Consider the following 23610-nt stretch of genomic DNA (forward strand, 5'->3'; position numbering starts at 1 on the left):
AGAATTATTTGGATTAGTCAAGTTCAAAGATAACATAATCAGATGTTGCATCAACAGCTGAGCCAAGGCAGGAGCAGCATTGACCAAAATTACAGACGTGGAAATAAGCACAGATTGATGGTGGAAAGTTTATCTCAGGTTCATTGCAACAACAGAATTGGAACAGACTGCTTCAACAGTTTCAAATAAGTGTCACGGGAAGAGATGGCATCAAAGGCCAAGAATTAAATATGTCACGTGCAGTGACAATTATGTTTCGGCTGGATCCAATACTTAGCTATCGGCAATTTCTGTCTTTCCGATATGGTAGATCAGATAAGCATTCTGACAATTTAGAAACTGCAGAGGGTTTGAAAGGGGTAGCAATGAGGTAGAATTTGTGTTATCCGCATATAGGTGGAAAATGAACCTGTGGTTTCAGTTGACTGCCAATGACAAACAGGAAAAGGCCAAGGTTACATTCTTGAAAGTCATAAGATAAATGCATGACATGCAAAGAGAAATCAGTATCATCAATTTCTTGCTCTTGGTGGATTGAAAAGAATAGAACCAGTGAGTGGAATTACTTCCCATCAACTGAATAATACCAAATGCAAGATAGATGCAAAAAGAAGGAGTATCTCAGCAGGTCTCTGGAGAAAAGGAATAGTGATGCTTTGGGTTGAGACCCTTCTTCAGACTGAGAGTCAAGAGAAAGGGAAACAAGGGATTGCAGCAAGAGAGATTGTTGCAGAACCCTCGTCGGAGAGAGGAGCAGAACATCTTCAAAGTCGGGATATCTTCAGGAGATTTCACAGTGGAGCAGAAAAAATGTGTAGGGAGGAACGATAGATACTGGTTTAAACTGAAGGTAGACACAAAAAGCTAGAGTAACTCAGCCAGGATAGGCAGCATCTCTGGATCTGGATCAGCATATCTTTGGTTTAATCCAGCATCTGCAGTTCCTTCCTACGCTTAACACCAAATGCATTTGAGGAGTGGACAATCACATCAAGAACTGATGATGGGTTTGTGAAGCTGGTTCACAATACAGATTGGCAAAATCTGCTCCTGCTATTCCACTTCTCAATTCTGAAATTCTCCTGCTAATTTTCACTAAGCAAAGTCAAATCCCATCAACCAACAATGGAAACCATCACTCTGGATCTCAAATGGGACGTCATTTCATGAAAAGTATTTTTGTCTATTGAAATGCCCAAAACAATTTCCTTGCCTGAAGCACACAGCTTCAAGCACCATATCCACCAACATGACCGACAGATAGGAGGCACAGTGGCACAGCGGTAGAGTAAGAGTGCCAGAGCCCAGGTTCGAACTTAACTACAGGTGCTGTCAATGCGGAGTTTGTACATTCTCTCACATGGGTTTTCTTTGCATAATCCAATTTCCTCCCATATTCCAAAGACGTGCAAGTTTGTAAGTTAATTGGCTTCTGTAAATTACCCCTAGTTTGTAGGATGCAAAAGTGGGATAACATAGAACTAGTGTATGATATCTAGTGCATAGACTTGGTCGGCTGAAGCGCCTGTTTCCACACTGTATCACTAAACAAAAATAACAAATATAGAAATCCTTTTGAATCTATGAAATTCAGGCTGGAAGAATATAGGGTTATATTTAACAATAGCACGTTTATGCACAGATTGCATTGCCTCTAAATGGCAACACAGTCAGCAAACAGCAAAGTCATTGGTAAGTCTTGCAAGAACACTGTCATCAGCATTCATCTGAAGGGGCAAAATGGGGTTCAAATAGTTCCTTCCCTGGAGAGGATGTGGGTAGGGGTGTTAGTGGGGGGGCGATCTATCTAGTACTTTCCTCAGTTTCCTTGCTCTATTTTCCTTCCATTAATATTGTCTGAAGATATATGGATTCTTGCAGGTAAATACAATTATATTTTGCACAGCTTAAACAAATGTTAAACACATTATATTTATAAAGTTCTCCCCACCAGAAATTATCTTTCAGGAAAGGTTTACTTTCATAGCTTCTTCGGGGAAAATATTTTCACAATTATCTCGCCCCGACAGACCCAACATCAGACCTGGCCTGCCCGCTGTGGAACAGGGAACTTGCCCAGAGAGGGAATCTGGCCCCTGCTCCCTTGTGGACTGGGGAGATGGGAGTCAGTGTTGGACGGTGGGCCGGTAAGCAGACTGGCTGTGGGAGGGAGTGCATGGCCTCGATGGGGGAGTGGGCCACTGGAGGCCCTGCAACAGCCTGGGGCTTGGCTGGACTGGGCGCCGCTCCAAGAGGCCGAGTGCATGGACCAGATGTGGCCTGCGGCAGCACCGAGCAGTGGAGCAATGGTGGAGGATGCCAATGGTCACGCTTGGCCAGGCCAAGCCTGCAACGCCACCAGGATAATGGACCTTCTTGGTCAGGTTAAGAACTCTACAGGTCTAACAGGGATGAGAAAATGGGCAAATCTGGCGACTCTGTATACTGTTTCAGTGTACTACTAATATACACTTGTACTGTGTCTGAGATGCTCAATAAGATGTATCTAAGTGCTTATACAGAGTGATACTTGTACTGAACTGTATACAAATAAATTTATTTCACTGTACCTCAGTACATGTGATGAATAAAGTACCACTGAATATACCAAGCTTACCTGCAGCACATGTAATGGTACGGGTGTTGTTGGCATTGAGCTGGCTGAAAAAATACGGATGACCATTGGGTTCAATTCCCTCTCCACCTCCTCTGACATTAGTGATTTATCCACTGATACAGTGAAAAGAGCATCCAATAATCCATGGATTAATTTTTCTGATGTATTTGTGACTGATTTATCACCTGAAGATGAAGTGAAAAGAATCATTAATCAAAATAATTAAGAGTTATGAAAAGATGACACAAAATGCTGGAGTGAGTCGAAACCCTTCTTCAGGTGATCCCACCACTTGCCACATCTTCCCATCTCCTCCCCTCTGCTTTCCGCAGAGACCGCTCCCTCAGTAACTCGCTGGTCAATTCGTCCCTTCCCACCCGTACCACCCCCTCTCCGGGCACTTTCCCTTGCAACCGCAAGAAATGCTACACTTGTCGCTTTACCTCCCCCCCTGACTCCATTCAAGGTCCCAAAAATTGAAGAAGGTCAGGCAGCATCTCTGGAGAGAAGGAATGGGTGATGTTTCGGGTTGAGACCCTTCTTCGAGTTATCATGAAAGGATAACCTCTAAAGTATAAAAAATGCAATGTGACGCCAGCATCTAGCCCTTTTTTTGTTCCCAATAACTCTTCCACATTCAGGTACGCACATCCAGCTGGTGCACTGATAGCTCTCTATATTCACTTAACACGCAGAGGAAACCTGTTGTTCTATCTTTCTGTTTGTCATTTATACAAAAGTTGTTGCTATATCTCCTGTATCACTGACATTGAAAAGCTAAAGGACCAGGCGCACAAATACTGTGGCTACAAGACCAGTCAAAAAGTGGGTTCCTAGGGCAGGTGAAAGATTAAAATTGCAATTGCCATTAAGCACAAGAAGTAGTTTGCTTCTGGATTTAGAGATAATAATAATTAACCAATTACTTAACTTAAGTACAGTAAAAAATCAACTGGCCCTTTTCAAATGCTGTGCTTCTATAATTGATGTGTAATTATAACACGAACGATTGCATTTTCCACATTAAAGCTACTGTATTTCTGGAAAGGCACAAGAACAATCAGCTAAACATGCCCAAGGTACTATTTTAGAAGTAAAGTTTGTTTAACATACAAGCCGTCACATGTTATACTGTACAATATTTTTAATAGCCAAATACATGAATGTCAGCTGAATGTCTGAACCTGTACCTGCACTTTGAAAAAGCCATCAATAATTGCCCTTGGCCATAAGTTGCGCAGACACCAACTACCTAAATATTCTGTGATAGACACAAAAAGCTGGAGTAACTCAGCGGGTCAGACAGCATCTCTGGAGAAAAAGAATAGGTGACGTTTCGGGTCGAGATCTTTCTTCAGACTGAGAGTCAGGGCAAAGGGAAACGAGAGATATAGACAGTGATGTAGAGAGATATAAAACAATTGAATGAAAGATATGCAAAAAATAACGATGATAAAAGAAACAGGCCATTGTTAGCTGTGGGTTAGGTGAAAACGTGTTACAGACTATGAGTTGTTCTGTGTACTTGCAATCAAATAAATATATTTTCTTCTGCAGGAATTCATGGGTCTGACTATGTTTTGTCTGGAGAATTAAATGATTTAACTATCAAATGATACCGGTTTCTTCCGTCCAATTTCCCTTTGAATAGTTATTCAAATGGCCTGGGGCAAAGTCGAGGTTATGCAAGATGCTGGGCTTTGGCAGGGGTTAGGATACTGGAGCTTCAGAAGTTTGTATATGCTTGGTGGTGAGCTTTACGAGCAGTCTGCAGCTTTGCAAATTTCCTTTTGTATACAGCAGGAAGCATCCGCAAAAGATGCTGAGGGAATGGAAGATGAAAGGAATCAATCAATTGAGATGTAGTGGCAAACACTGACGGAGGAGAATTCCAGTGATGGGGAGGCACCATTTATGGTTAAACAAGAACATTAAACAAGAATATCAAACGTAAAGAATAATACATAAAATAAGCAAAGAGATGTAGCAGATCAGGAGATTGTACAGGATATATAAACTACAGTAAGAAAGGCTAAAAGTGGAATACAGAAAGAAAACTAGCGTATAATAGCGATTGTAATTTATTGGAACTAGAGTACAAAATAAAGTTTGCCAGAAATATAATAACAAATCATAAAAGTTTCTATTGATCCTATATGAAGAATTCACAAAGTTCTATAGAAAATTAGTTGTGGAGGAATTAATGAAAAACAAGGCGATGGCAGATAAATAAACACATTCACTGTAGAGTACACAGGTAATGTCACAGTATTGGCTGTACATCAGGAAACTGGAGGGAAATGGGACCTTTGGGGAAAATTGCTATCATCAGGGAGCTGTGGGGTGACATTTCCTGGGTACTGTTGGATATTAATCTTTTGGATTTCATTGCATCTTCATAGAAGCAACCAGTGAGATAGTTAAGATGTTAATTTAAAATCTCTAATGCACCCTAGATTTAGGTAAGTTTTTATTAGGTTGTAAAATAACCTCCTTATTCAAAAAGGGAAGGAGACAGGGCACAAAAGTTCCCCGCTGTTAGCTCAACATGTACCATTGTGATAATGCTTCTTGTTATTATTCCATGTAATCAGGGACCCACCCGGATGCTCGTCAGTCAGTGGGCTCATCGGTCGAAGGCTCGTCAGATGGCGTAACTGCGAGTGAGCAGTAGACGTCGGGCATTAGGAGTGGGCCGGTGGAAGGGTGAGCGGGGGTTACGCCTCCAATGCTTTAAGGTCAGCTGGAGGAGACGTCCCCTGGACACAAAGATGGCTAGATGAGGAGAGGGGAGGGGCGTCAGTTGGCGGGAACTGCTCCAGTACATCGAGTGCGTGGACTTTGAATAATTGTGGCGCCCCCATGTGTAGTAGATGCAACATGAATTTTACTGCGCCGTTGCATATGTGACAAATAAAGCTAAATTGAACTGAAATAACAAGAAAAATATTAGAATGCGAGAAGATGTTAGGCTCAGGTTAATAATAATAATAAATTTAATTTTTATAGCGCTTTTCTAAGACTCAAAGTCGCTTTACAATAGTAACAGACAATAGCAAACGGAGATGCGGCAAACAAACAGCACCAGCGTCCTCTCCATGCAGCACATAAAGAAAGAATAAAGACATTTCAACATAAAAACATCCCCCCACAATGATTCCCATTATGAGGGAAGGCACAAAGTCCAGTCCCCATCCCCAGTTCACCCATAGTCGGGCCTATTGAGGCCTCCACAGTTGCCTCCACGGAGGCCCGATGTTCCAGGCCGTTCTCGCCGGGTGATGGTGCTCCGGCGTCGGGAGAATCCTGGGAACCCTGGAACGGCCGCTTCCGTACTGGAGACCGCGGCTTCCGAAGCCAACAAGGCCGCGCCGGATGGAGCTCCACAACTGGTGATCTCGTCGAGAGATCCCAGGCTCCCGATGTAAAGTCAGTGCCGCCGCCCGCAGCTGGCCGCTCCTCAGACCCGTAGCTCCGCGATGTTTTTTATCGCCGGTCCCAGCATACCGGAGTTCCAGCGCGGCGACCCGGGCAAGGCATCGCCAGCTCCGCGATAGCGCTCCAGCGCTGTGCCACCGCCGAAGCCGTGGTACTGGGCGGTCCCCGACAGGAAACGCCGCTCCAGGTCCGCTTGTAGGCCGCGAGGACGGGTCGAAACTGCAGCCCGGAGAAAAGCTGCCTCTCCAACCAGGTAGGGACCCTGAAGGATAATTTCCCCCCCCCCCCCCCCCCCCACCCCACCCCCCACATAAAAAAGTTTAGACCTCCAAACAAAATACTTTAACTAACTAAAAAAAAAAAAAAAAGATGAAGAGACAGACAGCTGCTGGCTGGGCAGCCATGCACAGGACAGCGCCCCCAACCAAATGTTTATTTAATCAGGCAAAGTCAACATGACTGGACGAAAGGAAATTACGTTTGAATAACTTCTTGAAGTTTTTTTAAAGAAGTAAAATGCACTGTGAATAAAGAGGAAGTTATTTCCATCTACCACTTTGCCACCCAAATTTTCAATTGAGTTTTTTTCCTGCTGCATTGTTTAACAATCTTCCTTGATATTCACAATGCCACCGTTTTTCCTGTCATCTGCAAACTTACTAATCAGAGCACCTGCTTTTCCATCCAAATTATTCACGTATATCACAACAAACAGAGGTCCCCGTACTGACCTTTTGGACCACAACTGGCCACGGATGTCCATTCAGAAAAATACTATTCTATCACTGTCCTCTGTCATTTTCTATAATGCAACCAATTTTGAATGTAATTTAGCAACGCACTGTGGATCAATAAAGTCAGATGCTTTACTGAAATCCATATAGATAACACCCACTGTCATACTTTCAATAATCATCTTTGTCACTTTAAAAAAAAAACAAAATCATATTTGGATCTCCCGCATACAAACTCACGCTGACTATCTTTAAGCCTCTGCTTTTCCAAATGCAAATAAATGCTGCCCTTTGAATCTTCTCCACTAATTTCCCTATTACTGTATACGGCTCATTGGCCTATAATTTCTTGGTTTATCCATGTTGTTCTCCTGGCTATTCTCCAGGATACAAAGATCTCTGTCAAGGTCCCAGTAATCTCCTCCCTTGCATCCCACATTATCCTGGGATAGATCCCATCGGGACTTGGGAATTTATTCATATTCATGCTTTCTAGAAACCCAACACCACCTCCTTCTAAAATGGATTTGCCCAAGAATATCAACATACCCCTCCCTAATTCACCTTTACCCATGTCTACTTTAGTCAGAGGGTGGTGAATTCTTTGCCACAGATGGTTGTGGAGGCAAAGTCAGTGGATATATTTAAGGCAGAGATAGATAGATTCCTGGTCAGAGGTTTTGGGGAGAAGGCAGGACAATGGGGATAGATCTGCCATGATTGAATGGCAGAGTAGACTTGATGGGCCAAATTGCCTAATCCTACTCCTATCATTATGATCTTGTGATGCCCTTTTTCTTAGTAAATACAAATGCAAAGAATTCATTAAGGACATCATTCACTCCCTCTGGCTTCGTGCTTAAATTTCCTCCTTTATCCTTGAGTGGACTGACCCTTTCTCCACCTACCCTCTTTCCCCTAATATATGTATAAAATACCTCACAATTCTCCTGAATCGTTCTTGCCAAAGACATTTCATGGGTCCTTTCAGACCAACTAATTTCTTGTCTAAGTTTGTTCCTGCTTCAAGCTTTCGCCATCGGAACAATTTGTATCTAGTTGCAGGGCAACGGTACTGATAACAGGATATGGTGATGCCACAAAACAACCTCCTCTCCTCCACCCCAATGTATCATCCTCAAGCTTATAAAACATGATATCCCAAAACACAGCAGCCCTGGAGTGAACAAGATCACACAAAACTACAATTATTTAATTCCACCTTCCCTTGTTCCTGGAATTCACAGCATCACAGTTAAAAGAGGTAGCTTCTGCCATTTCTAGCAGTTCTTCCCATGATTTGACAAGCAAAGGCAGAGCCTGAATCAGAAAAGACCAAGCCTTCAATCGAGAGAAGCCATGCACTGATCAACTTACCCAGCATTGGCAACACATAAGATTCTTGCATTGAGATTCAGATTAAGAGAAACAACAGCATTTGAAGCACCCAGCACAAATGGGAAGGAATGAATGAAGGAAACACCAGGTGTTCATTTTGACCTATGTAGATAAACATAGAAGCATAGAACATAGAAAAATAGGTGCAGGAGTAGGCCATTTGGCCCTTCGAGCTAGCACCAACAATCAATGGCTGATCATCTAAAATCAGTATCCCATTCCTGCTTTTCCCCCATATCCCTTGATTCCGTTAGCCCCAAGAGCTAAATCTAACTCTCTCTTGAAAACATCCAGTGAATTGGCCTTCACTGCCTTCTGTGGCAGAGAATTCCATAGGTTCACAACTCACTGGGTGACATTTTTTTCCTCATCTCGGTCCTAAATGGCGTACCCCTTATTCTAAACTGTGACTCCTGGTTCTGGACTCCCCCAACATCGCCAATATTTTTCCAGCATCTAGCCTGTCTAATCCTTTAAAAATGTTATACGTTTCTATAAGATCCCCTCTTATTCTTCTAAATTCCAGTGAATACGAGCCCAGTCGACCAATTATTTCATTATAGGTCAGTTATTTTCTTTCACCTTTTCCCACTGAGATGCTGGTTATTTCACCTCCAGAACTAGCAAGCAGAGTGCTAATAATGCACACCATGTTAAAATCAATGAAGAAGCGGCACGGTGGTGCAGCGGTAGATTTGCTGCCTTACAGCGCTTTCAGCGCCAGAGACTCGGGTTCGATCCCGACTATGGGTGCAGTCTGCATTGAGTTTGTACGTTCTCCCCGTGATCGCGTTGTTTTTCCCTGAGATCTTCGATTTCCTCCCACACTCCCTAGATATACAGGTTTGTAGGCTAATGGGCTTGGCATAAATGTAAATTGTCCCTAGTGTGTGTAGGATATTGTTAATGTGCGGGGATCGCTGGGCCTGTTTCTCTAAACTAAAACTAAAACTAACGCGTGCATTCTCCATTTCTGATGGGCACACTGCTTGCTTTGTGAATTCCTATCATGGAATAGGAATTGTGCCCACTGAGGTATATGTATATATATATATATATTTGATCAGCCATTCCTTATAATTATTGTATGCCCGTTAAATAGCTACCATATTTAGATTGGTCTGGTTCCTTTTAGTCTTGTAGCATTGCTCTCACAATTCTTCCCAAGATTATCCACTCTGGCAATAACTGAAAGTTCACATCAAAAGAAAGCTGTCAAGCAGACAGGCTAGGTCTGCTACCAGTCTACAGGCAGTTATTAAAATGTTCCACCCCTACCTCCTGGAGAACACTTCAAAGTCACGCCGTAGACACAACTACAAAATAAGCATCGTTAAATCTTTAAAGAGTTTGCTGAAGAGTTTAGGAAGTGCTGCATGTGTTACTCATTTATCACAGGATGTGGGAGAATGCACATGTACTCTCTTTAAACTCTATTTCATTCCAGTTCAACATTAAAAAAAACTAGTTTTGACATCAATATCTGAAAATAATGACAGTAAACAAAAATACCTCCCTTCCCATTTATGTGGATGTTTAACCGTCCACTTTGTACTGTATAATTTTTTGTTAGATTTTCTAAGCATTGCCAAAACAATTAAAATGCACCAACACCAGGTGAATAAATGCAATCCACCCATGAAAAAATAATTATAGATATTGTAAAGTAATGAATTGGTAAATTTGTAACTGTGTAGTATTAGCCGGGGAACAATTTCACTGTCTACAGTTCAGATTGCTGGATACATTTATTAGCATCTGTCAGGTGCTATTCTGTAACAGTGAAGTACATATTGGAACATATTTAGATATGTCCTGATTCCAATGTAATGTTTCTGATTTCAAATGAATGCAGTGCATTTCACAGTGTATGATAGAACTATGGGGAGTGTTGAAGGGCAGACGGATCTTGGAATACAAATACATAGTTCTCCGAAAGTGGCATCACAGGTGTTTAAGAAGGAACTGCAGATGCTGGAAAAATCGAAGGTCAAGAAAAATGCTGGAGAAACTCAGCGGGTGAGGCAGCATCTATGGAGCGAAGGAATAGTTGACGTTTCAGGTTAAGACCCTTCTTCAGACTGATGGGGGGGGGGGGAAGAAGAAAGTAAGAGGCAGAGACAGTGGGCTGTGGGAGAGCTGGGAAGGGAAGGGGAAAGAGGGAGAAAGCAAGGACTACCTGAAATTGGAGAAGTCAATGTTTATACCGCTGGGGTAAAACTACCCAAGCAAAATATGAGGTGCTGCTCCTCCAATTTGTGGTGGGACTCACTCTGGCCAAGGAGAAGGCCCAGGACAGAAAGGTCGGATTTGGAATGGGAGGAGGAATTGAAGTGCTGAGCCACCGGGAGATAACGTTGGTTATTGCGAACTGAGCGGGAGAGTCTGGACCAACCACTGACCCTAGAGGAGCTGACTGGCTCCATCCGTTCCTTTGACTCGAGTAAAACTCCCGGAAGCGATGGCTTACCGGCCGAGTTGTATTCGGCTCTGTGGGACTGGGTGGGCTCGGACCTGCTGGAAGTGTACAATGACATGCTTCTAGCCAGTAGCATGTCAGACTCCATGAGGAAGGGCAGCATCACCCTAATCTACAAGCAGAAGGGGGAGATGAAGGATATAAAGAATTGGAGACCCATCATATTGTTGAATGTAGATTACAAGATCCTGTCTAAGGCCATCGCCAACCGGGTCAAGTCTGCTCTGGGACAGGTGATCCACCCGGACCAAACCTGTGCTGTACCTGGCAGGAAAATCTCAGACAGCCTAGCGCTGCTGAGTAATACCATCGCCTATGTGCAGGACAGATGGGTGGATGCCTGCCTAGTCAGCTTGGACCAGGAGAAGGCCTTCGACAGGATATCGCACACGTACATGAGGGACATGCTCTCCAAAATGGGTTTTGGGGAGGGAATCCGCAATTGGATCCAACTGCTCTACACCGATATCTGTAGTGCAGTCCAAATCAATGGGTGGGAATCAGACAGTTTCCCTGTAAGGTCTGGAGTCAGGCAGGGTTGCCCTCTCTCTCCTGTCTTGAACCATTTGCAGAGTCCATCAGGAAGGATGCGAGCATCAGAGGAGTGACATTGCCAGGCAGTGGGGGCACTCAGGTCAAAACCTCCCTGTACATGGACGATGTCGCTGTCTTCTGCTCGGATCCAAGGTCGGTCCGCAGATTGATCAGCATCTGCGACCAGTTTGAGTCGGCCACGGGAGCCAGGGTGAACCGCAGGAAGAGCGAGGCCATGCTCTTTGGCAACTGGCCCGACCGATCTTCCGTCCCCTTCACCATCAAGCCTGACTTCTTGAAGGTACTGGGGATCTGGTTCGGGGGGGCTGAGGCGAGTAACAAGAATTGGCTGGAGTGGATAGCCAAGGTGGGGAAGAAGCTGGAGCTGTGGAGGCAACGCTCCCTCTCCATAACCGGAAAAAATTTGGTCATCAGTTGTGAAGTGCTCTCGGTGCTGCTGTACTTGGCGAATGTACAGCAGCAAGTATAGATTGGGTGAATCAAATTGGCTGGGGTGCTGAGGAAGAGGATTTCTTGGAATGTATGCGGGATAGTTTTCTAAACCAACATGTAGAGGAACCAACAAGAGAGCCGGCTATTCTAGACTGGGTATTGAGTAATGAGGAAGGGTTAGTTAGCAGGTACACAAAATTGCTGGGGAAACTCAGTGGGTGCAGCAGCATCTATGGAGCGAAGGAAATAGGCGACGTTTTGGGCCAAAACCCTTCCTTCGCTCCATAGATGCTGCTGCACCCGTTGAGTTTCCCCAGCAATTTTGTGTACCTTCGATATTCCAGCATCTGCAGTTCCTTTTTGAACAGGGTTAGTTAGCAGTCTTGTTGTGCGTGGCCCCTTGGGCAAGAGTGACCATAATATGGTTGAGTTCTTCATTAGGATGGAGAGTGACATGGTTAATTCAGAAACAATGGTTCTGAACTTCCGGTGGGCGGCGCGACTTTCGTCAGCAGCGGCCTCTGCAGTCCGTCTGCGTTTTTATTATTTTATGTCTATGTTTTTATGTAGTTTTTGTTATTTTTTGTTGGGGTATGTGTGTGGGGGGGGGTGGGGGTGGTGTGGGGGGGAGGGGGTAACTTTTAAATCTCTCCCTGCATGGGAGACCCGACCTTTTCTTTGTCGGGTCTCCGTTGTCGTTGGGGCTGCAACGAGGAGCGGCCTCCAACAGGAAGACCGGGGGCTGTGGTGCCGACTACTCACCTCACCGTCGCGGAGCTGGCCGAGTCCAGAGCGGGTGGAGCGGTGGTGGACGCTGCTGCGGCCCGACCCCCGGAGATTCGGTGGCTGCAACTGCGGGTTTGGCGGTCGGTGACACCGGGAGCCCGCGGGTCCCTGGAGGGAGACCGCTTTTCGGGGCTTCCGCAACGGCGACTTCTCCCGCCCGAGTTGCGGGGTTGAAGAGCTCCTGGAGCGGGGCCTTACATCATCGCCCCGCGCGGCTGGGAATGGCCGCGGGACTGCGAGCGCACGCCGGGGGCTCTAACACCAAGACCCGGTGCGCGGCCTTGCATCACCCGGCGTGGCTTTAATGGCCATGGGACAATTCGCCATCGCCCGCCGGGGGCTTTGACTTTGACTCTGACATCGGGGGGGGGGGGGGGAGTGCAGTGGAGAGATAAGTTTTTTTGGCCTTCCATCACAGCAATGTGATGGATGTTTATGTAAATTATGTTGTGTCTTGGGTCTATTTGTTTGTAATGTATGGCTGCAGAAACGGCATTTCGTTTGGACCTCAAGGGGTCCAAATGACAATAAATTGAATTGTATTGTATTGTATTGTATTGAAAGGTAACTTTAAGGGCATGAGACGTGAATTGGCCAAGATTGACTGGCAATTAATTTTTAAAGGGTTGACGGTGGATATGCAATAGAAGGCATTTAGAGACTGCATGGATGAACTACAACAATTGTTCATCCCAGTTTGGCAAAAGAATAAATCAGGGAAGGTGGTGCATCCATGGATAACAAGGGAAATCAGGGATAGTATCAAAGCAAAAGATGAAGCGTACAAATTAGCCAGAAAAAGCAGCCTACCAGAGGACTGGGAGAAATTCAGAGACCAGCAGAAGAGGACAAAGGGCTTAATTAGGAAAGGGAAAATAGATTATGAAAAAAAACTGGCAGGGAACATAAAAACTGACTGCGAAAGTTTGTATAGATATGTGAAGAGAAAGAGATTAGTTAAAACAAATGTAGGTCCCTTGCAGTCAGAAACAGGTGAATTGATCATGGGGAACAAGGACATGGTGGACCAATTGAATAACTACTTTGGTTCCGTCTTCACTAAGGAAGACATAAATAATCTGCCGGAAATAGCAGGGGACCTCGGATGAAATGAGATGGAGGAACTGAGTGAAATCCAGGTTAGCCGGGAAGTGGTGTTAGGTAAATTGAATGGATTAAAGGCCGATAAATCCCCAGGGCCAGATAGGCTGCATCCCAGAGTACTTAAGGAAGTAGCTCCAGAAATAGTGGATGCATTAGTGATAATTTTTCAAAACTCTTTAGATTCTGGAGTAGTTCCTGAGGATTGGAGGGTAGCTAATGAAACCCCACTTTTTAAAAAGGGAGGGAGAGAGAAAACGGGGAATTACAGACCAGTTAGTCTAACATCGGTAGTGGGGAAACTGCTAGAGTCAGTTATTAAAGATGGGTTAGCAGCACATTTGGAAAGTGGTGAAATCATTGGACAGTCAGCATGGATTTACAAAAGGTAAACCATGTCTGACGAATCTTATAGAATTTTTTGAGCATGTAACTAGTAGAGTGGATAAGGGAGAACCAGTGGATGTGTTATATCAGGACTTTCAGAAGGCTTTCGACAAGGTCCCACATAAGAGATTAGTATACAAACTTAAAGCACACGGTATTGGGGGTTCAGTATTGATGTGGATAGAGAACTGGGTGGCAAACAGGAAGCAAAGAGTAGGAGTAAACGGGTCCTTTTCAGAATGGCAGGCAGTGACTAGTGGGGTACCGCAAGGCTCAGTGCTGGGACCCCAGCTATTTATAATATATATTAATGATTTGGACGAGGGAATTGAATACAACATCTCCAAGTTTGCGGATTACACAAAGCTGGGGGGCAGTGTTAGCTGTGAGGAAGATGCTAGGAGGCTGCAAGGTAACTTGGATAGGTTGGGTGAGTGGGCAAATGCATGACAGATGCAGTATAATGTGGAAAAATGTGAGGTTATCCACTTTGGTGGCATAAACAGGAAAGTAGACTGTTATCTAAATGGTGGTCGATTAGGAAAAGGGGAGATGAAACGAGACCTGGGTGTCATGGTACACCAGTCATTGAAAGTAGGCATGCAGGTGCAGCAGGCAGTGAAAAAAGCGAATGGTATGTTAGCATTCATAGCAAAAGGATTTGAGTATAGGAGCAGGGAGGTTCTACTGCAGTTGTACAGGGTCTTGGTGAGGCCACACCTGGAGTATTGCGTACAGTTTTGGTCTCCAAATCTGAGGAAGGACATTATTGCCATAGAGCGAGTGCAGAGAAAGTTCACCAGGCTGATTCCTGGGATGTCAGGACTTTCATATAAGGAAAGATTGGATAGACTCGGCTTGAACTCGCTAGAATTTAGGAGATTGAGGGGGGATCTTATAGAAACTTACAAAATTCTTAAGGGGTTGGACAGGCTAGATGCAGGCAGATTGTTCCCGATGTTGGGGAAGTCCTGGACAAGGGGTCACAGATTAAGGATAGAGGGGAAATCCTTTAGGACCAAGATGAGAAAAAAAAAATTCACACAGAGAGTGGTGAATCTCTGGAACTCTCTGCCACAGAAGGTAGTTGAGGCCAGTTCATTGGCTATATTTAAGAGGGAGTTAGATGTGGCCCTTGTGGCTAAAGGGATCAGGGGGTATGGAGAGAATGCAGGTACGGGATACTGAGTTGGATGATCAGCCATGATCATATTACATAGAAACATAGAAAATAGGTGCAGGAGTAAGCCATTCGGCCCTTCGAGCCTGCACTGCCATTCAATATGATCATGGCTGATCATCCAACTCAGTATCCCAGTATTGAATGGCAGTGCAGGCTCGAAGGGCTGAATGGCCTACTCCTGCACCTATGTTCTATGTTTCTATGTTAAGTGTGGCCTGTCCCTCCCTCCTACGCCACAGGGATCACCCGGGCCGTCTTCCAGTTCATCTGGGGGTCAAGGATAGACCGGGTGCGATGGGCCACAATGTACAAGTCAGCAGACAACGGGGGTAAAAGCGTGCCCAACGTTGCCCTCACCCTGATGGCCACTTTTGTGTGTGGCTGCATCAGGCGGAGCGTAGAACCAAGGCACGTGGGCACCAAGTGTCACTACCTGCTGAGTTCCTACCTGTCCCCGGTGTTGCGAAGGATGGGCCTGGCGCAGATGCCACGCAATGTGCCAGTCAGCTGGACATTGCCGCCCCATCTGTCATCTGTGGAAAGGTTCTTCTGGACCAACACCTTTGACCACATGTCCTTTGGGCAGTGGTCAGCACAGAATGTCCTGCAACACTCAAGGGAAAGGATGGATCCTGTGGCGTGGTTCCCAGAGCAGACTGCCCAGCTTGTCTGGCAAAATGCCTCATCGCCAGAACTCACCAACAAGCACCAAGACCTGGCTTGGCTGGTGGTGAGGGGAGCCCTCCCAGTCAGATCCTTCCTGCACCGTCGGAACCTCACTGCCAGCGCACGCTGCCCTCGGGATGGCTGCTACGGAGAGGAGACGGTTGCCCACCTTTTTGCACAGTGTGGATTTGCAAAAAGAGTCTGGAGAAGTATGAAAGGGTCCCTGGAACGCTTTATCCCGAACAGCTCCGTCACAGAGAACTCTGTGATTTACGGACTGTTCCCAGGGACACATTCAGAGACTGACATCGAGTGTTGCTGGAGGGTCATCAACTCGGTGAAAGACGCTCTTTGGTCTGCCCGAGCTTTGTTCACCACCCAGCAGAGCGAGATGTCCGTCAGGGAATGTTGCCGACTGGCCCGCTGCAGACTGCAGGAGTACGTGCTGAGGGACACACTGAAGCGGTGCAGCCAACGCCAAGGCTCTGTGGGGGAGGACCACTGACTAGGGTTCTTCCGCTGCTGGACATGGGGGACACGGTATGGTGGAGACGCCCTTCAAAATAAGGGAAGGCATCCCACGCCAGGGGGCCACATGAGTGGCACGGGTGGGGGACAGATTTGAGAAATGTATAGACTGTATTGAACTATTTGTATAACCTCCGAAAATGTTGGATGAATTTTTCGCACGGTTCACGTATTGTATATATTTATTACTTGAATAAAGTCTATTTTGAAATTTAAAAAAAAAAAATTGCAAACTGAGCGGAGGTGTTGAAGCGATCGCCAAGCCACCGTTTGGTCTCACTGATGTAGAGCAGCTGACACCTCGAGCAGCGGATGCAATATATGAGGTTGGGGGAGGTGCAGGTGAACCTCTAACACACCTAAAAGACTGCTTAGGTCCTTGGATGGAGTCAAGGGGGGAGGTAAAGCAACAAGTGTAGCATTTCCTGTGGTTGCAAGGGAAAGTATCAGGTGAGGGAGTGGTTTGGGTGGAAAGGGACGAATGGACCAGGGAGTTACAGAGGGAGCGGTCTCTGTGGGTAGCCAAAGGGGGAGGAGATGGGAAGATGTGGCCAGTGGTGGGATCCTGTTGGAGGTGGCGAAAATCATCAACAGATAATCCTCCCACATTTTCGTCACCTCCAACGGAATACCACCACTGGTAATTTCTAATTAGAGGGGGGAGGGGGGATGGGGGGTAGAGGGGGGGATGGGGATAGAGGGGTGTGGGGGGAGAGAGAGGAGGGGGTGGGAGAGACGGGGGGAGAGAGGTGGGAGGGAGAAGGGGGAGAGAGGGGGAGAGAGAGGTGGAGGGGGGAGATAGTGGGGGAGATGGGGGGGAGAGAGGGGGGTAGAGAAGGCGGGAGAGAGGGGGGAGGGGGCAGGGGGGAGAGAGGAGGGGCAGAGAGGGGGGAGAGAGGGGGAGAGATGGGCAGAGAGGGGTAGAGCGGGGAGAGTGGAGGGGGGAGAGAGGGGGGAGAGGGGAATGGAGGGAGAGAGAGGAGGGGGGAGAGAGGGGGAGGGGGGTGAGAGAGAGGAGGGGAGAGAGATGGGAGTAGGGGGGGAGGGGATAGGGAGGGGGAGAGAGGAGTGGGGAGAGAGGGGGTGGGGATAGGGGGAGGGTGGAGGGAGGGGGTAGAGGGGAGGGAGGGGGAGGGGGGAAGGGGAGGGGGGAAAGAGGAGTGGGTAGAGGGGGGTAGGGGAGGGGGAGAGGGAAGGAAGCAGGGTGGAAGAGGAGGGGGAGAGAGAGGAGTGGGGAGAGAGGGGTGTACAGAGGGGGTGGGGATGGGGAGAGGGGGGAGGGGAGGTTGAGGGGGAAGGGGAGAGGGGAGGGAGGGGGAGGGGGAAGGGGAGGGGGGGAGAGAGGAGTGGGGAGAGGGGAGGGGGAGGGAAAGGGGGGTAGAGGGGGTTAGGGGAGGGGGTGGGAGGGGGGGAAGAGGGTGGGAGAGAGTAGGGGCGAGAATGTAGGGGGAGAGGGGAGGTGGGGAACAGAGGAGGGGGAGAGGAGGGGAGGGGGAGAGGGTGAAACAGGGGAGAGGGGGGGGGAGAGGAGGAGGGGAGCTGTGCGAGCGAAGTCACTCGCAGTGCGCGAACACAGCATGCAGCCATTGTGACATCATGTCATCAGCCAAAGCCAGACGGTTTTATTTTCTTAGCTATTTCAGATTTTTCAACATTTTGATTAATAACTCGAGAAATAAAGCATGAAATCAGATAAGGCGATTTCGGGCTCTAGGGGGTAAATCACTAACCGAATATGTAAAAATGTTACCATTAGCCTGTCATTTTTTCGAGAAGATGTGACAACACACAAACAAATAAATACACACACACATCCACATACAAGATCAGAGTTTTAATAGTTACTAAACCTAGTGGGACCCATTGGGTCCAGTTACGCGGGGGGGGGGGGAGGCGGCTTTGCGGCCTCACACACACACTAACTACCCCCCCCCCCCCCACACACACACACACTAACCACCCCCCTTGATATTATATTAATATTATTCATTCGCTCCTTTTAGCCCATCCCCACCCTATCCACACGCATAGCTCCCAACTCGCAGGCGCATCCAGAGAGGGAGCGGGAGGGGGTAGAGAGAAAAGGCACAGAGAGAGGGGAGGGCAGAGACACAGAGAGAGAGGGGGCAGAGACAAAGAGAGTGGGGCAGAGACAGAGAGAGACAGGCAGAGACAGAGGTAGAGAGGCAGAGACAGACAGAGAGGGGCAGAGACAGAGAGAGGGGCAGGGTGGGGAGGGGAGAGATGGGGAGGGGAGAGATGGGGGGAGAGATGGGAGAGAGGAGAGATACCGGGGGAGGTGAGGGGGAGAGGAGGGGGAAGAGAGGGAGAAGAGAGGGGGGAGCGAGGGGGGGAGAGAGGGAGGGGAGAGGGGGAGAGAGTGGGGGAGGGGGGGAGAGAGTGGGGAAGAGGGGGGGGGAGAGAGGGGAAGGGGGAGCAAGGGGGGCAGAGAGGAGAGAGGCCGGGGAGGGGAGAGGAGGGAGGGGTGGGGGGAGAGAGGAGGGAGGGGGGGAGAGAGGAGGGGGGAGAGGAGGAGAGGCCGGGGAGGGGAGAGGAGGGAGGGGTGGGGGGAGAGAGGAGGGAGGGGAGGGGAGGGGGGAGAGAGGAGGGGGGAGAGGAGGAGGAGGGGGGAGAGGGACCCGACCGAGAAGTTTCTGACCCGAGACGGACCTGATCAGAGACGGACACGAGAGCTCTAGTACAGGGCCCAACTTGCTCATTCTTTAAAACATGGGGGGAAGAGAGAGCCCGGCGGCGGGCGGCGAGCAGCGAGTGAGTGGGTTTATCTCCGGCAATATCTGGAACGAGGGAGCAGGAAGCAGGGAGCGGTGAGCGGCTTCAGCTCCGGTAGCATCTTTTGCATAACGGGGGGCAGGAGGGAGTGGTGGGGGGAGAGAGTGGGGGGTAGAGGGGGGGGGGGGGGAAGGGGGTGATAGAGAGGGGAGGAGAGAGAGAGAGGGGGGGAGGCCCGGGGCGGGCTGAGGACCGGATCCGTGCCGAGCCGAGGTACGAGCGTGCATGCGTGCATCAACCAAAGGAGCGCGGGTTGGGCCGCCGCAGTCTTCAGCTATGATCTTTGGTCTTCAGTCGACGGCCCAACTTTGGAATAATGGGGGCGGGGAGGAGGGAGAGGTGAGGGGTGACGTCACTCGCAGCAGCCGGTTTATTTTCTAAGTTTTAACGGATTTGTGAACATTTTCATAAATAACTCGAGAAATAAAGGACGACATTTTCAGGTAAGGCGATTTCGGACTACAGGGGATAAATCTCTATCGGAATATGTGAAAATGGGGGAGGGCAGGGGATGTGGGTGAGAGGAGGGGGAAAAGAGAGAGGGAGGGGGGAGAGACAGAGAGGAGAGAGAGGGGGAGAAAGGGGAGAAAGAGAGGGGGGGAGAGGAGAGAGAGAGCGGGGAGAGGAGAGAGCGAGGGGGGAGAGGAGAGAGAGAGGGGGGAGAGAAGGAGGGGGAGGGGGGGGGAGGGAGAGGGAGAGAGAGAGGGAAGGGGAGAGGGAGAGAGAGGGGGGAGGGGAGGGAGGGAGAGTGAGATGGAGAGAGCGAGAGAGGGAGAGAGAGGGAGAGAGTGAGGGAGTGAGAGAGGGAGAGGGAGAGGGAGAGGGAGAGGGAGAGGGAGAGGGAGAGGGAGAGGGAGAGGGAGAGGGAGACAGGGCGGCAGCTCGCGGGGACCCGATCTGAGGATGGTGACAGCAGCGGGGGGACCAACCGATCGTGGCTTCCGCTAAGGGAAGCGCACCCACCAGCGTGACAGAGCCGGGCCGGAGGGGACAGATGATCGGGCCTCCCCGGAGAGGAGGTTGTCCCCTGTGATGGGTAGAGAGGAGAGGGGAGAGAGGGAGGGAGGAGAGGGGTGGAGGTGGGCTGCGAAATGCGGAGACAGTGAGGCCTCTGACTCTCTGGAAACCCACAGCTGGAATGAGCGTGCAGGGGTTGGGAGGGGCTTCACGAGCTGCGCCGACAGTGAGGAGAGGAGGGGGAGAGACAGAGCATGCAAATGAAGCTTCCGCGTCTCATGCGCGAAAGCTGTCGGCAGCTCTATGGAATTCAGGGGAGGACACACAACACACACACACACACACACACACACACACACACACACACACACACACACACACACACACACACACACACACACACACACACACACACACACACACAGTTTTAATAGATACTAGACTAAGTGCAGACCCATTGGGTCTGTTTCCCCAATGCGCGTGTGCAGGGGGGGGGGGGGCTGCGGCATCACACTCACACTAATCACCCCCCAAACACACAGGCGGGGGGAGAGGGAGACAGGGTGGGAGAGGGGAGGGAGGGGAGAGCGGGAGGAGGAAAGGAGAGAGATTGGGGAGGGAGTGGAGAGCGGGGTAGGGGGAGAGAGGGGCGTGGGAGGAGAGCGGGGAGGGCAGGAAGGGGGGAGAGGGGTAAGGGGTAGCGGGGAGTGGTGCAAGAGAGAGGGGAAGGAGGAGGGAGATGGGGGTGAAGAGGGGTGGGGGAGGGGGGAGGGGGGAGAGAGGGGGTGGGAGGGGAGAAGGGAGAGGGGTGAGGAGAGAGGGAGATGGAGAGGGGGGTGAGGGGGGGAAGGGGAGGAGGAGAGGGAGGTGGGGGAGGGGGTGAGAGCAGAGGGTGGGGAAGGGGGAGAGGCGTGGGGGAAGGGGAGAGAGGGAGGAGGGGGGAGGAGGGAGGGGAAGGAGGAGGGAGAGTGGGAAGGGGAGCGAGGGGGAAGAGTGTGGAGGGAGGGGGAGAGCGGAGAGAGGGGGAAGATTGGGGAGGGAGAGGGAAGGGGTGGGGGAGGGAGATGGGGAGGGGTAGGGGATGGGGGGTGGGGGGAGATAAGTGGAAGAATGGGGAGGGGGGGTGTAGGGGTGAGTGGTGGAAGTGGGATAGAGGGAGGGGAGGGGTGTAGGGGGGAGTGGTGGAAGAGGGGGAGAGGGGTAGTGGAAGGGTGTGGTGGGAGAGAGGGAGGGATGGGAGAGAGAGGGTGGGGATGGAGGGAGAGGGGTGGGGGAAGGGGGAGAGAAGTGGAAGAGAGGGGAGGGAGGGGGAAGGGAGGGGGGGAGAGAGGGGTTGGGGAGGGAGAGGGGTGGGGTTAGGGGGAGAGAAGTGGTACAGTGGGGAGAGAGGGGGAGAGGGGTAGGGGGAGTGGTGGAAGAGGGACAAAGGGGTAGGGGGCAGGGGGAGAGAGGGAAGAGGGGTGGGGGAGAGGGAAGGGGGTGGGGGAGAGAGGGATGGGGTGGGAGGATGAGGGGGAGGTGAGGCAGGGGTGAGGAGAGGGAGATGGAGAGGGGGAGGAGAGAGGGATGGGGAGGGGAGGGGAGGAGAGAGGGGAGGGGGAGAGAGGTGTGAGGGAGGGGGAGGGGGGATGGAGGGGAGGAGGGAGATGGCGTAGGGGAGACAGGGGGAAGAGTGTGGAGGGAGGGGAAAGAGTGGGGATGGGGAAGGGGTGGGGGAGAGAGGAAAGGGCGTGGGGGAGATGGAAGGGGGTGGGGGGAGAGGGAAGGGGGTGGGGGGAGAGGGTAGGGGGGTGGGGGAGAGGGATGGGGGTGGGAGGAGAGGGAGAGGGGTGAGGAGAGGGAGATGGAGAGGGGGAGGAGAGAGGAGTGGGGGAGGGGGTGGAGAGAGGGATGGGGGAGGGGGAGAGAGGTGTGGGGGAGGGAGGGCGTGTTGGGGTAGGGGAGGGAGGGGGAAGAGTGTGGAGGGAGGGGGAAGAGTGTGGAGGGAGGGGGAGAGGGGTGGGGGGAGAGAGGGTAAAGTGGGGAGGGAGAGTGGAAGGGGGAGGGGTAGGGGCAGTCCATCTGTTCCCCATTCCCTATCACCCCAATCCTCTTTCTCTATTCCCACACACGTGATCACGTGCTTCGACACACACTGCGGGGGTGGGAGGGGGGGTGGCTGGGTTTGTGGCTGGTGCAAAGGCATATGTAAATGAGATCCATTCCGATTGGACATCTGTGAGGGATGGCATTGTGTTCTTTTTAACATTTTGACATTTTTTGGGGGGGGGGGGGAAGGATTTTATTAAAAATGTGTACTTAAACACGACGAAATTTAATGAGGAGTGGATTTGAGAATGTAAAAGTGAAATCTCTACCGAAATGGAAAAATACTCGGCGTTTCAGCGTGTGGTTTTGGCGGACCAAGGAATCAAAGGCCAAAAATCTAATCTGAAAATGGAATCTGACATACACACACACACACACACACACACACACACACACACACACACACACACACACACACACACACACACACACACACACACACACACACACACACACACACACACACACACACACACACAAACACACACACACACACACACACACACCACACACAGTTTTAATATATAGATATGATATGATATGATAAGGATATGGATATGATAACTGCTGAATCTTTTCTTTGTTCCCCACCTTTCAGAATAACTTATTTCTCCTGCCATCTACTCACCAGCAAGGAGAGGTTTAATGTCCAGGTTGATCAAAGTTGGGGCTGGTTTCTCTTTGACTTTCTTTTTCTTAGGTGGAATTTTTTGAGGGATGATTTTGTCTTTGCTTTGATTCTTTGTTGTTACTGCAAGAAAATCTGGACGTGTTTAGATACAGTTTGGGGCACGGTGCTAGATTTCACATTGAAATAACATTTTACGTAACATTTCCCATGACAGTATTTCATCTAGCAACATTTTTCACAATAGTATTTCATCCTGAAGGTGCATAATCTTTAATTATTGTTGCCAACAAATGGCATGGTGGCATGCAGTAACACAAAGCAGAAGGAATAATAAAAAATGCTGCATTTCAATACAATAAATTCCTCTGTTGAATACTGAGAAAGCTACTTAATATGGAAGAAGCGTTGATCTCCAGCCCTTTTGGATTGGGTCGTAATATGAATTTCCCTTAGGATATCTTCACATCTGCTTTCCAACCACCCACACAACCAAATACTTGTCATGCAAGCAATCCAGCTGGGCCAAGCAGCCCCTAAAGCAGCTTATGTGCAGCAGTCTGCAGCCAGAAGCTCAATCTCCAGTAAATCACCATCTATGTGCAACTCAAAGGATCTCCTGAGTACCAGCCGCTCTGTCAAAAGTACCATGGCAACACCTTGTCGGAAAAATAGCAAAAGAAAGCAGTTCAGAGTTGATTAGTTGGGTGTGATAATTCATCAAATTATTGCAAATCGAATCAATATCAACAGCTTTATTACATTTACAACTTGATCTATTGCTCTCTCACCGCTTCGAATTGAATGTCAGAAATATTTGCCATTAAATGGCTGCCTGTT

The 23610-nt window shown here is 49.1% G+C and overlaps 1 protein-coding gene across 3 annotated transcripts in view; it reads right to left on the bottom strand.

The window, feature by feature from the left end:
* The window catches only part of cfap92 (cilia and flagella associated protein 92 (putative)), a 90890-nt gene extending 67536 nt beyond the window's left edge, over positions 1–23354 (bottom strand). For 2 of the 3 annotated variants that reach the window (XM_033037214.1, XM_033037215.1), the window contains exons 1-2: positions 22771–23352; positions 2618–2802 (exon numbers count right to left, since the gene is read on the bottom strand). In XM_033037214.1, the coding sequence (XP_032893105.1) occupies positions 2618–2716 (99 nt within the window). In that variant the 5' untranslated portion in view covers positions 2717–2802; positions 22771–23352. Of the gene's footprint in view, positions 1–2617; positions 2803–22770 lie in introns of all 3 variants that reach the window. The other variant, XM_033037216.1, reaches the window with a different exon arrangement.
* Positions 23355–23610: the final 256 nt, after the last annotated feature.

The sequence above is a fragment of the Amblyraja radiata genome, chromosome 18, assembly GCF_010909765.2.
Source record: "Amblyraja radiata isolate CabotCenter1 chromosome 18, sAmbRad1.1.pri, whole genome shotgun sequence".
Lineage (NCBI taxonomy): Eukaryota > Metazoa > Chordata > Chondrichthyes > Rajiformes > Rajidae > Amblyraja > Amblyraja radiata.